Here is a 14,362-nt window from a genome sequence, read left to right as displayed (position 1 = left end):
ATATTATAGCCTGCAATACATATATAGTAGAATTTGAGATGAACATATAATCATTTCTTTGTATCTTTGTCTACATTTTATTTCTATGAGGAAGCTACATAAAAATTCTCCTCCTGAAAGATTGGTCCAAGGATGCTGTTAAGGAAGACATTCTTGTTTCAAACATTCTGTTGAAGAACTTTTGGGTGCCCAAATACCAGAAATTTCCTCACCTTTTACAGCTCTCAACAGTTATAGCTATGATGAAGATATACACTCTCCTGGAACTGGACACTACTTATGCACAGAAAAACAGATCAGGAAAGTAATAGAATTTCTCATTAAATTCTGACCTATCAAATAAAAAAAAAGTGCTCTGTGCCAAGTGCCTCATACAAAACAGTATGTGTGAGGTGTTTGGTCCACACCAGCCAAAGTGTAACGGTCTCAATCTGTGGACCAGTAAAACAAGATCAAAACCAGCTGCAGAGCTATGGTTCCCTCCCGAGAGGCATCTACCTGGCTTGCTCTCTGGTGATACTGTACCACATACATGTAGTGCAGTGGTCTGCAGCAGGCTCACAGGGCCCTGCAGTCTGAAACCTCTGATGCATGGCTCTCACCTCTGCAGTGCCCTTGAGGACCAGTGATGCATGCAGAGTCAGAAGCAGCTTTTGCAATTTTGTTTTGAAGGTATAGCATGCAGTCCTTGCATCATTGACCTCTGGCTGTGAATCTAAGTGTAGCCTGGGGAGAGTGGAAGTCAAACCAACCTTGATAAAGATACCCACTGCTCAGTTTGTTTTGTCTCAGACCTGCTGTGCTTGGGAAGACTGGGTTGCAAGAATTCAAGCTGTCTCCTGCCCAACTATGCCAGGATAGAAGAGTCCTGCTGTGCTGTCTGCACCCTCTCTGTTTCTCCCTGAGATGATGAAAATACAAAGGGCAGTCAGGTTTTGTTCTTACCAAAAAAAAAAAGTATAAATTAAAAAAAATTTTTCTGAACATTCTGAACAACCTAATATTGGGATTAAACCCCATTGTATTTAGACAATTTTCTAACTCCTTGAAACATTTCATGATTTTAAGCTCTGCTTCAAGACTGTCTTTTATAGAGGTTTATATCCTGTTTTTTTTGTGGTCCTCCTGTATTGATGATAATGGAGGCTGCAGGCAGGGATGGGTAGGTTTGAACCTTTTATTTGTCTTGAGAAGAAGGTATGTTCAACTTTGCAAAGCTTAATAATGCCTCTGCTGTGGTGTTACAAACCTTGCTCTGTGCACCTCTAAATCTTTCTTGGCACAGATGTCCTCTTCCTCTTGGAGGCATCCAATGAGAAGGGCTTTTTTTGACTGTCTGCAAAGCAATAAAAGTCCATCACCATTTCAAATTTGGACATATTTTAGGCTCTTACCTGTTTCCACAGAATGAGGTGCTTATTTGCCATTAAATTTAAATGGAACGGGATCAGGTCCTTATTGGTGACAGGCTTTGATGCCTAAGAATCACATAAAATGGAGCAAGTGTTGATTTGAAGTATGCTTTATTTAATGGACCTTCATTTCAATATTTGATTGTAAAAGAAAAAAAGGACAGCAAAAGACTGACCACCTATTGCTATGCAATACAATGTCATAGCCCTGTGCCTAAGTGTCCTGCCCACCTGTGCTGTCTTTGCTATTCTGTCTTGTATCTACTTCAAAGCTCAGACTGACTCCCAGCACAGCGGGGTCATGATGAGACGGCATGGCTGATGTTTCAGGTTAACTGTCCTGTGGTTTTGCCCTGTTGGGAACTTCATGCACAGGAGAAAGAGGCTGTTATTATGGCAGAATAATATGCAGAGCTCTTAGACCTGTGATTGTTAACTTGTTCTGCTGATGGTGCTGGTGACATTACAAATATCCCTCTCAGGCACATTTTGTCTAGAATGAAACCATGTGGCTGGAATGCATTGAAAGCTCTCTAGAGCAAGGACTGTATGTTTTGAATTTGGCTGCTGAAAAGGTAACAAGCTTAGGACTCCAAGGTGTTACAAACCATGATGAAGAATGAGAAAGTGAAATCAGTGGTGGAGAAGGACTGTTAACTGGGATATAAAGAACTTTGTGACAACATGTGACACATTGGGTTTATGTCATTCTTAGCACAAATGTTACAGTAGAAAAGAGAACTCTCTAAAAGAGTTAACCTAGTAAAAATGATATGAAGGTATTCTACCATTATTATCATTATTTATTTCTTGTTATGCTTGTAATAATTCAGGTGCTTTCCAAACAGAAAAGCTACAGGCCCTGCCCCAAGGAGCTCACAATCTAAAGGTGGACAAGGAGATAGACATGAAGGAGAGGGGGTCCACAGAGAAGTCAAGAGGCCAAGATGGAAATCAACCATATCTTAGCAATCAAATGTGGTTTGAATGCATTGTTGCAAAGCTATACAAACTATTTTCAATTACTGTTCATATTTTCCATTCTGGTTCAACTAATTCTCTCCCAGGTGCCATGGCACAGATAGATGTGCAGGAATGAAGCTTTCAACATGTGAGCTCAGAGAGCATAGCACATGTGTAAAATAGAGCTGGAAAACTCACTCAAGTATAGAGATGAGGAGGGTTTGTCTGGATTTTCAAAACTCAGTTCAGTACCAGGATAGTTTAGATCCAGAATGGTATGGCTTTAGGTCAGGTCCTACAAGGTGGGAGTTGCATGTGATGTACTCTGTCTGGAATGTAAGTGTGCTCTATACGTCTAGAGGTTCCTTAATACAGGATAATATGAACTACAAAATCTATCATGGCAGGGCTAGGGAAGTTAAGAATGAAATGACCACTCTGATGTGGTATATTCATGTGTTTCCAAGGGAGGAGAAGGATGGTGCTGAGAGTTCAAGAGCAGTCATTCTTAGGTCAGTTGTAAAATTACAGTTTTAATAATGTAGGACACCAGTCACTGATTAAAAAGAAAGAGACTGTTTAATTTTAAAAATACTGGTTTTGACTAAGACAGTAAGTCACTCATCAGTTATGAAAAATACTATTAGGTTTTCTTTATACATTTAAATGTCTAAGTATTTTTTATAAAACTTCCAATCAGGTTCCCCAAGACTCTGAAATTGTCAAAGAAACTCTCTTAAGGCTTACCTTTAAAAACTTCTCAACAAATTGCCATATTTTTCCAAGTACTCAGGGGATCATTTTATGTTTGTTTATTCCTGAAGTTATCTTTCTTTTATCAAATACAAGTGTATTGTGAAGACAAAAGCTAATAAGCAGTTGAATACTAAAGTGCATAGGTTGTCCATGTTTGGAAAAATAAATGGTTGAAGAAGCAGTAGCTGTTGTGATTACAGATCTCCAGGGAGTAATCCATCACCAGTTTTTAGCAAGCCACAGATATTTCTTTTGCTATAAGGAAGATTTTTTTGCAGTCTTCAAATCCTGCAAATACACTTCTAACAGTGGTATCAGAATGGTGATAATCCTCTTGCTGGGAGGGAGAAGCTGTAATTAAATAATCAAATAGACTGATCTTTCATAATTTACAGGTATTCATATTACTTCAATAAATAAAAGAATATATTTTATCTTTTGATTCTGTATAGCTTTTGAAACAAACCAAGTTTCTAGCAATTTAAATAAATTATTCTAATAGCTTGACACGAATTATGCTGACAGGAGCCGCTTATTATTATCATGGTGCCCAGAATCTTTTAAGATCCTACAAAGTTAAATAAAGGCTTACAAGTCTCTTAAGCTATTTTTTATTTGCATAGAAAAATATTTATCATAGGAGACAACTATCATATGAGAGAAATTGCATTTGTTGTAATTGAAAAAGATAGCTAAAAAGTTTCTGTGGGTTATTGCAACAGTACAAGAATACAAGATGCTTCCATTTATTAAAAAATGTAAAACGAATTGTGAAAGCTAAAGCAGGCTACAAAACAGAAGGTCCTCGTTTTACCTTTCTCTTGACTGCTATGTTACAAGATCATGTGCCACAGTTGAGTATTATAAAGTGTAATTCTGCATTTGCTAAATAAGTCTTAAAACATTCCCTCCACCAAAAAGCACTATGCAAAATATATATATTTGTAAATGCTTCCTCCTATAAGCATCACAACCTTGTTATCACATAATCACTCTGATCAATTGTTTCCTGTTTCCCATCACAGTCAATGCTAATGTCCAACTCCTTGTCCAGCTTATCCTGGGGTGTGGCTGGTTCTGAGTTCTGTAACTCCATCTTCTCTGTTTCTGAAGCACAAATACTTTCCTCTTCCTGTGAATCCGAAGAGTTGCTGTTATTTTGTGATTCATCTAACACGCATTTTTCGTCAGGACTTTGGATGTTTAATTCACAGCTCATGGTCAGTTCTCCCTCTTCCAGTTCAGCAGTTTTCTCACATTGTTCTTCTGCCTGTTGACGGGAAACTTCTTCAGAAACGGTGTATATTTTATTTGTACTCTGCTCCACAGAGTTTGTTTTTGATCGTCTGTGAAATAACCCAAAGTTTTTCATGTCTGTTACAAAATTCACACGCTTTTGTTTCTCCTTAGTGGACTCTGACACCATCATTGCTGAGCCGTTGCTTACATTATGTGCTTCTGAGGCAATAGTGGCTGATCTTGGGTGTATCATCGTTGTTATGTCAAAAAGGCTGAAGATCTTTTTCTTTCCTTTCTTGTTTCCTTCACTCTCACTATTTTCTTCATTTTCTGACAGAGAGGCAGTGTCTTTGTTCATCTTTGGAGTCTGCAAATTAGACAGCTTGCTTCCTTTTAACAAACCTAGGACTTCAAAACGAAAGCTGGAAATATCTTGTTTTAACTCCTAAAAATTAGGAAGAAAGATGAAACATCAGACCATGAAAACTAATTTGACTTCTCCTCTTGTAATTAAAAAAGAAAAAAAAAGGCTTGTGCTAGGGATCAGTAATAATCAGTAATAAACTTCACCATTTGAATAATACCTGGCATCTTCAAGGTGCTTTGCAGACTCTGTCTAATGGATCTTTCAGGTCAGACAGAAAAGTGATAAGCAATTTTATTAGAGGAAACTTCAGAGGAAATGTGCCTTAGCCTAGACTACTCATGGAAATCACCGACAGTGGAGGAGGAAGGAGCAGGGACAACTTGAAGACCTGCAGCCAATCTGTTAGACAGTATTATGCCACCATAATAACAGTATCTTGATCGGCTGTTAACACCATCCTTTACACACACACACAGGGACACATGCACACACAAGGCATACACATGTGTGCATGCTTCCCCGTGAGTAGCAGTGCAGGTAGGACTTCGTGGATTTCCACTAGATGTTTGGCAGCTAGCAGCTAAGTCAGAGCTAATCACTGCAGGCTGCTTGCGGCCAGTGCAACGTCTATCTCTTAAAGGCCTGTCTCAGGAGAAGGCACCTTGCCTTCAGGGGATCCCTATTCCTCTTCATTTTCTTTAAAGGGATAAACATAGAATCATAGAATTATTTCAGTTGTAAAAGACCTTTAAGATCTTCAAGTCCAACCGTAAACCTAACACTGCCAAGTCCACCACTAAACCATGTCCCTAAGCACGACATGTACACATCTTTTAAATACCTCCAGGGATGGTGACTCCACCACTTCCCTGGGCAGCCTGTTCTAATACTTGATAACCTTTTCAGTGAAGAATTTTTTCCTGATATCCAATCTAAACGTCCCCTGGCACAACCTGAGGCCGTTTCCTCTCATCCTACCACTTGCTACTTGGGAAAAGAGACTGACATCCACCTCGCTACAACCTCCTTTCAGGTACTTGTTGACAGCGATAAGTTCTCTCCTCGGTCTCCTTTTCTCCAAACTAAACAACCCAAGTTCCCTCAGCTGCTCCTCATAAGACTTGTGCTCTAAACTCTTCACCAGCTTCGTTGCCCTTCTTTGACCTCGCTCCAGCACCTCAATGTCTTTCTTGTAGTAAGGGGCCTAAAACTGCAAACAGTATTCAAGATGTAGCCTCACCAGTGCCGAGTGCAGAGGGACAATCACTTCCCCTGCCCTGCTGGCCACACTATTTCTGATACAAGCCAGAATGCTATTGACCTTCTTGGCCACCTGGGCACACTGCTGGCTCATATTCAGCCGGCTGTCGAAGAACACCCCCAGGTCCTTTTCCACCAGGCAGCTTTCCAGCCACTCTCCCCAAGCCTGTAGCATTGCATGGCGTTGTTGTGACCCAAGTGCAGGACCTGACACTTGGCCTTGCTGAACCTTATACAGTTGGCCTTGGCCCATCGATCCAGCCTGTCCAGATCCCTCTGCAGAACCTTCCTACCTTCAAGCAGATCAACACTCCCGCCCAACTGGGTGTCATCTGTGAACTTATTGAGGGTGCACTCGATCCCCTCTTCCAAGTCATTGATAAGGATATTAAAGAGAACTGTCCCCGATACTGAGCCCTGGGGAACACCACTTGTGACTGGCCACCAGCTGGATTTAACTCCGTTCACCACCACTCTTTGGGCCTGGCCATCCAGACAGTTTTTTACTCAGCAAAGCGTATACCCATCCAAACCATGAGCAGCCAGTTTCTCCAGGAGAATGCTGTGGGAAATTGTGTCAAAGGCTTTACTAAAGTCCACGTAGACAACATCCCCAGCCTTTCCCTCATCCAGTAAGCAGGTCACCTTGTCATAGAAGGAGATCAGGTTGACCTGCGTTTCGTAAACCCATGCTGACTGGGCCTGATCACCTGGTTGTCCTGTATGTGCCATGTGATGGCACTAAAGATGATCTTAATGAAGCAATAATGAAGCAATTAGGCTCTTGCTGCGTCTTCCGCATGCGTATACTGAGGCAGATGAATATAATTTTGAATGTTTGGAGTTTGAGGCACCAATAGTAACAAAAACATTTGATGCTAGAAATACACAGTGATGGATGTAAGCATTGTGATATATATGGCCCTGTTCACTTCATCTGTGTCAAAGGATTTTAATATTTGACTGCTTATTTAAGTTTTCCATTTTTAAGTCATGTAAAAGGTGTTCTGTATACAAATAAATGCACAACAGCACTCTATAGCAGAAAAATTCTATTTCCTGAGGTGCTGAAACTATTTGCATCTTGCTTTAGCAAGTATGGTGTTATACACACTTAGTCCCTCTTCGGTGTCCCCTTACATGGGCACAATTCAAACTAGATGATAAAACTGATTATTTCTTCATCTAAATAAAGAAGGAGACTTGCTGGAGTCCATGTACAATACTATCTGTGTGTGGTCCATCAGGAGAAATACACTGCTCTAGGAAGCAAGTTATATGCTACCTGAACAACTGGGGAGTTTGAGAAACATTCTTCACAGTCTTATAATATAAAGCATCTATAAACATATAAATTATCACATACCTTAAAATTTTCTTCTGTCAGTCCTTCCTCAGTTTTGGCATCTCTTATCATTGCTGCAACATATCTCTTAACCAGATTTCTCATAACTTCCTAAAAAGATAAATTTTTGTGTTAGCTTTCTTGGTATTAGTTAGTAAGCCTACACTCACTAGGCCTGCTTGGACTTCTTTGTGCTCTAGGAATATGACAAAAAATGTATAACCTTAGATCTGGTTGAAAACTTGTTCTGCTTTTCAATGGAAAGCAGTGATATTAATTATTCTGAGAATGGCTGTATAGGGTTTCACCAAAGGTATGTCTCGCGCTAGTAACATGACAGTGATGCCTCATGAGTGTATGTTTAGTGCAGTTGTATAATGTTATTTCCAGCTATACTCTCCCAAGCCTCCTGCAATGTGAGATTCAGAGACTTTCTGAATCAGAAATGATAGCTTTAGGTTTAATGGGCTGTGACAGGTTTTCCTATGTGTTTTGAACTCATGTAAACTTTCAGCATCTGCAAATCCTCTGTCAATGAATTCCACGGTATAGCTGGAATAAGATTCCATTTGGGGTTTTGCTTATTTTTAACCTCCTCTCTGATAGTTTCCACTGTTGCCTTCTACTTCTAAGAATCTTAAAATTATTTAGGTTGGAAGGGATGCCTGGAGGCTGTCTGATCTAGCTCAGGGCTGTCTCCAGTCAAATGCTGAATACCTCCAAGGGTGAAGATGCTGCGACCTCCCTGAGCAACTTTTTCCAATTCTTTACTACCCTCACTGTGATGATGATTTTACTTTGAATCATAGAATGGTTTCGGTTGGAAGGGACCTTAAAGATCATCTAGTTCCAATCCCCCTGCCACAGGCAGGGACACCTTCCACTAGAAAGGTGGAACTTCCCTTCCTAGAACTTGTGTCCATTGATTCTCGTTCTTTTGCTGTGTACCTCCAAGAAAAATCTGGCTCTTTCTTTTCTCTAACCACCTACTATGTTATTGAAGACAGCTGTTAGATCCCCCTTAACCTACTCTAGGCTGAAATCCGAGCTTCTCCTTTTATGTCAGCCCTCTAACCATCTTGGTGGCCCTTTGCTGGATTCTTTCCAGGTTGTTACCATCTCTCTTTTAGTGTGGAGCCCAAAACAGGACACACTGCTCCAGATACAGTCTTACAAGTGTCTGCTGGAGGAGAATAATCACTTCCCTCAAAGTGCTGCCTACAGCCTTACTAATGCAGTGTAGTACATGTCTTGTACTCAGTTTGAGGATAGATGGTAAACAGCTGCTCTGTGTTCACCTTCCCCATGATTTTATAGATCCCTGTTGTACTTCCCACAGCTGTCTCTTTTTCAGGTTGGAAAAGTCCTAGTTTAGCTAGTCATTTCCTATATGGAATCCATTAACTATCAAATCTACAAGTGTACAGCCCACATCTTGGTTAACTTGCAGCTCTTTTAACATAAAAAAAAAAATGGAAATAAATCTGAAAATTATTCCTTGTGCCACAATAATCTCAAAAAATCAGAGGCTGAAGCAGGAAGGATGGAGAAGAAGAACAGCTTACATGGGATCTAGGCAGAGGGGTTATTAAGGCACAGGAAGTTGTTTATGGGGAACCAGAGCTGGAGAGATGGAGAGCAGGTTCTGATGGAGGATGTCAGTGAGCTGCATGCATGATCCTGATGAATCCCAGCAGGGAGGTGAGACTATATGTTTGCTTTTTTAAAGGCAACCCATGTTACAGTGGGCAAAATACTGGTTAGTATAATATTGGTCTAGGAAATATCCTTTTGCACCCCAAAAGTAGAAAACCCTACTTCTCAACTGCTGTTTTTTGAACACGAAAAACACTATGCTCATTTGTTGAGGATGAAATAAGTATGCATTTTGTGTTTTTTTTTTCTTTATTTTTTTGTTCTGCTTTCTCATTAAATTCTTTCATTTTTCACCTCCTGAAGACCTTTTGGAGGCACAGAAAAATAATTGCCCAAAAAAAACCCATAGACCTGTACCTGGTATTGATGATGTCTTCTCAGATTGTCAGCTGCACGCCTCTGAAAAAAACAGAGAAGAAAAGAAGAAAAAACGTGAATCCCTGCCTGGTAGTAAAATAATTACAGCATAGCAAAACAGCAGGTCTGTGCAGTATGTGGTATCTAGCAAGCTGAGAGAGATGGTTCAGTCTGTTGAAAAATGGCAGTGCTGGAGCAAAGCCTGTCATTAGCTTTACAGAAGGGAGAATGTTGTCATTGGGAAGGCAAAGCAGATTTTCTACTTTTTCATCAATGTGCCGCTATTCCAGCATTAGCACGGATGTGGTGGGGCAGCCAGGTCTCTGCTTGCAGAGCCCCAAAGTCTGATCTGAGATAGAAGGGTTACAATGCGATCATGTCACTCACTTGCACAGATGGAAGCATATTTTACTGAATTGAGAAAAGCTTGACATAAACATGGTGTTAGCAAGACACTTGCTATGGTTCCTAATATCTCATTTAAGAGAGAGCTAAACAAAACCTGCACTATAAAACCATATTAAAGAGAAAATTTCCTGCTTAGTTACCTCTTAAAAACACTTGGTCACAGAGTGGGGTATGGAAGAAAGAAACTTAGCTTACAATGAAGATTTTGGTGTTGATAAGGAGGGAGGGTAAGAGGGATAGTAACTCTGAAGAGAAACAGCAAAAAGAAGTGTGGTTGTATGAAAGCATGGTACAGGCTTCAAGCAAGTTTTGCATTAGATTATACTGCCATATCTAAGGGCTGTCCAGAAGAAGATGGGGAAAAAAAAAGCCCTGAATTACTTAGTACTTGAATTACTGTTGTCCTCAACAGCATACTGAGACACATCTCCCTATCCTCTACCTTAATTATCCCTGAGTGATGGAAGAAAGACAATTTTTACTTGGGTTCTTATATCTGCTACTGGTGAGAAAAGAAGGTGTCTGATCGCTGATGGTATTTCTACAAAACAGAACACTTCACAGCATCTTAAAACAGGGTAACAGGACATCCAAAGGACTTGTTAAAATTGACCTCAGTTGCATAATGAGGCAGGCACAGTAAGGTATTTTGTCATCTTTTAGTTGAAACTGATTGGCAATTTATGATTAACAATTTCCATGTACTTGCAATCAGTTTACACTCTAGGGTTGGTTTCTTGTTTGTAATTAATTTGAGGGATGCAGTAGCTGTGTGGTTAGGCCCGGAAAAAAATAATAAAAAGGGGAAAATCATTATTTCCTAATCGCTCTGAACAGACACCATTGGGTAGGGCTTTATACACAAGCATCTTGTCTTCAGTATTTTTCCAGATTGTGGTTCTGTATCTATGCCTCTTCCAAAAAGAAGATGGAAATTCCTTGTGTTTAAGGGTGGAGAGATGGGCAAGCCTGCCCACAGCCAGGGACAGAGAGAGCAAGGCAGCCCTGGGAAGACCGATACCCTCCCACCATCAGTCTTTAGCCGGTTTTAAGAAAAAAAAAATTCTGACTTTTCACAGTTGACCACACAATGGAGATGCTTCATTCCTGCTGAGAGAGAACTAAGGGAGTTCGAGGCTAAGAGAGCTCAACAACAGATCTGACTCACAAGTAAAGAGAAAAACACTTTAAGGTGTAATTGAAACGCACTTCAGTTCAGGTAATGCTAATAACTCCTATAAATAAAACAAATACTGACCCTTGTCTCACAGACTACTTTCTGCATTTGCTGTTTGCTCTGCTTTATTTTACAGTGAAATGCAAAGTAAATGCATAGGTTTAATTCTGTAGCCATAACAAGAAATAGCTAAATCAGGTTTATCCTTTTTTTTTTTTTTTTTTTGCAACCCATTTGGAAACTCCCAGAAACTGGGATTGTGGCTTTTCCACTCAATGCAATGCCAAAAAGTGCAATTTGGGATGACTATGTAAACAAATTTATTTGTGTAGTAACATGTCCAGAACAGTTCTACTGCACCTAACAATTGTTTTCAATGCTGTCCTGGTTTGGCTGAAAAGCTGAAAGAGAATGAATTTAATGGTGTGTTTTCATACAGAGATACATACATATTGCACAGGGGTATATGCATACACATAATCTATCAAAGTTATTACCCCCCTCAGTTCTCTATCTCCTGTTTAAACGTTCAGATTCAGTTTCCAGTTCAGAATTGCCTTTTGCTTCCGTCTAAAAGCAGAATGAATCTTTACTTAAACACATCTGAGAATTAAATTATTCACTATAAATAAAATGGCATTAACACTCATACTGTCCTTATTTAGCTCTCAGCCAGCCTACTTTTCTCTACCTGGTCATGGTCTAATTTGTGGTTGTTCAAAATTTGTTTCAAGTAACCTCTGTGCTATCTGCATGAAGAAGAGTTGAAAACCATGGCCGACAAAGGGACAAAAGTTAAATCTGACTAAAAATAGCAACTGGGGAAGAAACACCCTTCTGACGACAATGTTGTATGAGATCATGAAATTGAAGGGGATACTTTTATCAGTTTCCAAAGGGAGCACTAATATCCTTTAGGAAGCTTTAACAGTAGTTCTGATAGTAGTGATAATTAATTTGGTTTTCCTGCTTATGCCATTCCTAGTAATTTGTATTGATTGGAAGAAAAATCTCTTTAGCAGTCAAAAATTCGATAATGTTAAATTACTTCTTTTGAAGTGTTTTATCAAAATTATATCTTTTATAAACCAGGAAATCAAATTTAATGTCTGTATTTGACCTCAAACTGCTGAGTGATAAAGGTTCAGAAAATGTGAAGATTGTTTGAAGTCATGGGATGTATTACTTATCTTGAATAGAAGCATCCCATAAAAAGGGTAAGAACTATCTGTGTTGACAAAGAGGTTTCCCCATGAGATGGTCCTTGGCTATTCAACAAACACTCCAGATTATTGATTTCCATTTCAGGTGGAAGGTGTTACTTTTCTGTTCAGCTTTCAATAACACACATTACAGATAAAATACAATATACTTATATTGACTTAGGAGTTGCATCATTTTCCGCTTGGAGAACAAAGAATAGGAGAAAGGAAAAGGAGATTTTCTCTGACAAGTGCAAATAATTATCATGTAGGTTCCTTGGGAAAATGGCATAAAAATATGGATAGCCAGAGAAGAGGTAACTGTTTATCTAAACATCAGATGCATAAAAGAAAAAAATACTGAAGACATCCCTGACAATCCTTTCCATTTTCTCCTCTGAAACACTTAAAATTACAGGTAAAACGCTTTTTGGTGACTGATCAGACATAAAGTGGAATGTAATTTGAGGAAAATAGTACAATTTATTCCAGTGGGATTGGAGTTTCTTTTCTCACATGTCTTCTATTTTGAAATAGCAATGGATCTCAGATGGCCAACAGGAGTATCCTTGAGACACCCAAAGGCCTTGGGCAATCAGGAAAACTTCATCCTCATCAATAGAACTACATTACTAATCTGGTTTTTGAAATGGTGAGCTGATAAAGTTAACAGAACTACTATATATATATATATATAAAACAGCACACATGGTTATTTCAGAGTTTTAAGTGTAGAGATACTTTGTGATAATAGCTAAAGAGAATGCAGCATACCTGGGATATGTCAAAATGAAAGAAAATAAAAATGTGCTGAAAGCTGAAAGATAGATCTCTGTCTGATTAATAACAGGGCTGAAGTACTAGTAAAACACATGTAAGTATCCTGGCTTTCCTTCAGCTGTAGCTGTGGCTAGAGAAGCTGTGGTTCATACTCAAATCATAGGGTTCAGCTCCTTGTCTTTTGCTCTCCCAAGAGAGCACCTTTCCCTGCCAGGATCTTAATGATTTTGAGATGGAAATCTCTCTTGTCAGAGCTGTTCTGCTTGGGGTAAATAATTAAATATCCAGTGGAGAACAGAAGTTAACCTGGGTCTCCCATAGCTCAAGCTATTTCTTTTACTTAGCACCTGCTCCTTCTGTCACCAAACAGAAATTCCATCCTGAAGCTGAAAAATCTTTCCCAACAAAAGCTTCTTTGAAATTGGTATATATTAATGAGAAAGTTTGGATTTTAAGGATTTTGTTTTTTTTTTCATTAAAAAAAAAAAAAAAAAAAAAAAGAAAATTCTATTTGGAAAAATTCCCAACCAGCTCTGTATACAGACTCCCTGCCCTTTGACACTTTGCTGAACTAGTTTTCCAAAACTCAAGCTGCTAATTTCTAGAAGCTGTTTTTTATGCACCCCAGCAGGAGGTAGTCGTAAGAACCAGGACGTGATCTTTCTGAATCCCCTTCGTCACCGTGCCATTCAGCATGGGGCTGAGAGCATCCTGTCTCTTTCTTTATTATTCCACACAGACAGGAATGAGTTTACTCTCAGAGCTGCAGCTGGAGAGAGAAACAAAGGAAAAAAAACCTTTGTCTTGGATGGAAAGTCTGACAGAAAATATTGTCCTGAAGGTTTTGCTGGGATGTATAAGGGTATTCTGGATCTGTCCCAGTCAAACAGGGATATGGCGTTAACCAACCCTAGATCCTCAGCTGCTGTACACCGGCATCACTCCATGAATTTTAATATCACTCTATCAGTTTACACTAGCTAATCATCCCTACCAAATGTTTAACAAATGCCTATAAGCACTGCCCACTCTCTCACACACACATGTACATCACTCTCTTGATTTTCTCGTTCTAAAAAAATCCCACAGTTTCTCACAGAATCACAGAATCACAGAATGTTAGGGATTGGAAGGGACCTCGAAAGATCATCTAGTCCAATCCCCCTGATGGAGCAGGATTACCTAGATCATATCACACAGGAACGCGTCCAGGCGGGTTTTGAATGTCTCCAGAGAAGGAGACTCCACAACCTCTCTGGGCAGCCTGTTCCAGTGTTCGGTCACCCTCACCGTAAAGAAGTTTTTCCTCATATTTATGCGGAACTTCCTGTCTTCCAGTTTGCACCCATTGCCCCTTGTCCTGTCAATGGATGTCACTGAGAAGAGCCTGGCTCCATCTTCATGACACTTACCCTTTACATATTTATAAACATTAATGAG

General features: G+C 39.5%; 1 protein-coding gene across 1 annotated transcript in view; it reads right to left on the bottom strand.

Moving 5' to 3' along the window:
• Positions 1-3,985: 3,985 nt before the first annotated feature.
• TRPC4 (transient receptor potential cation channel subfamily C member 4) overlaps positions 3,986-14,362 on the bottom strand; it is a 167,242-nt gene continuing 156,865 nt past the window's right edge. Inside the window, exons 9-11 of the mRNA XM_068419822.1 lie at positions 9,356-9,397; positions 7,364-7,453; positions 3,986-4,815 (exon numbers count right to left, since the gene is read on the bottom strand). Coding sequence (XP_068275923.1) covers positions 4,099-4,815; positions 7,364-7,453; positions 9,356-9,397 — 849 coding nt within the window. The 3' untranslated portion in view covers positions 3,986-4,098. The remainder of the gene's footprint in view (positions 4,816-7,363; positions 7,454-9,355; positions 9,398-14,362) is intronic.

Source organism: Nyctibius grandis, chromosome 2, assembly GCF_013368605.1.
Source record: "Nyctibius grandis isolate bNycGra1 chromosome 2, bNycGra1.pri, whole genome shotgun sequence".
In the NCBI taxonomy this organism is placed as follows: Eukaryota; Metazoa; Chordata; class Aves; order Nyctibiiformes; family Nyctibiidae; genus Nyctibius; species Nyctibius grandis.
This window is presented reverse-complemented; position numbering and strand designations above follow the sequence as displayed.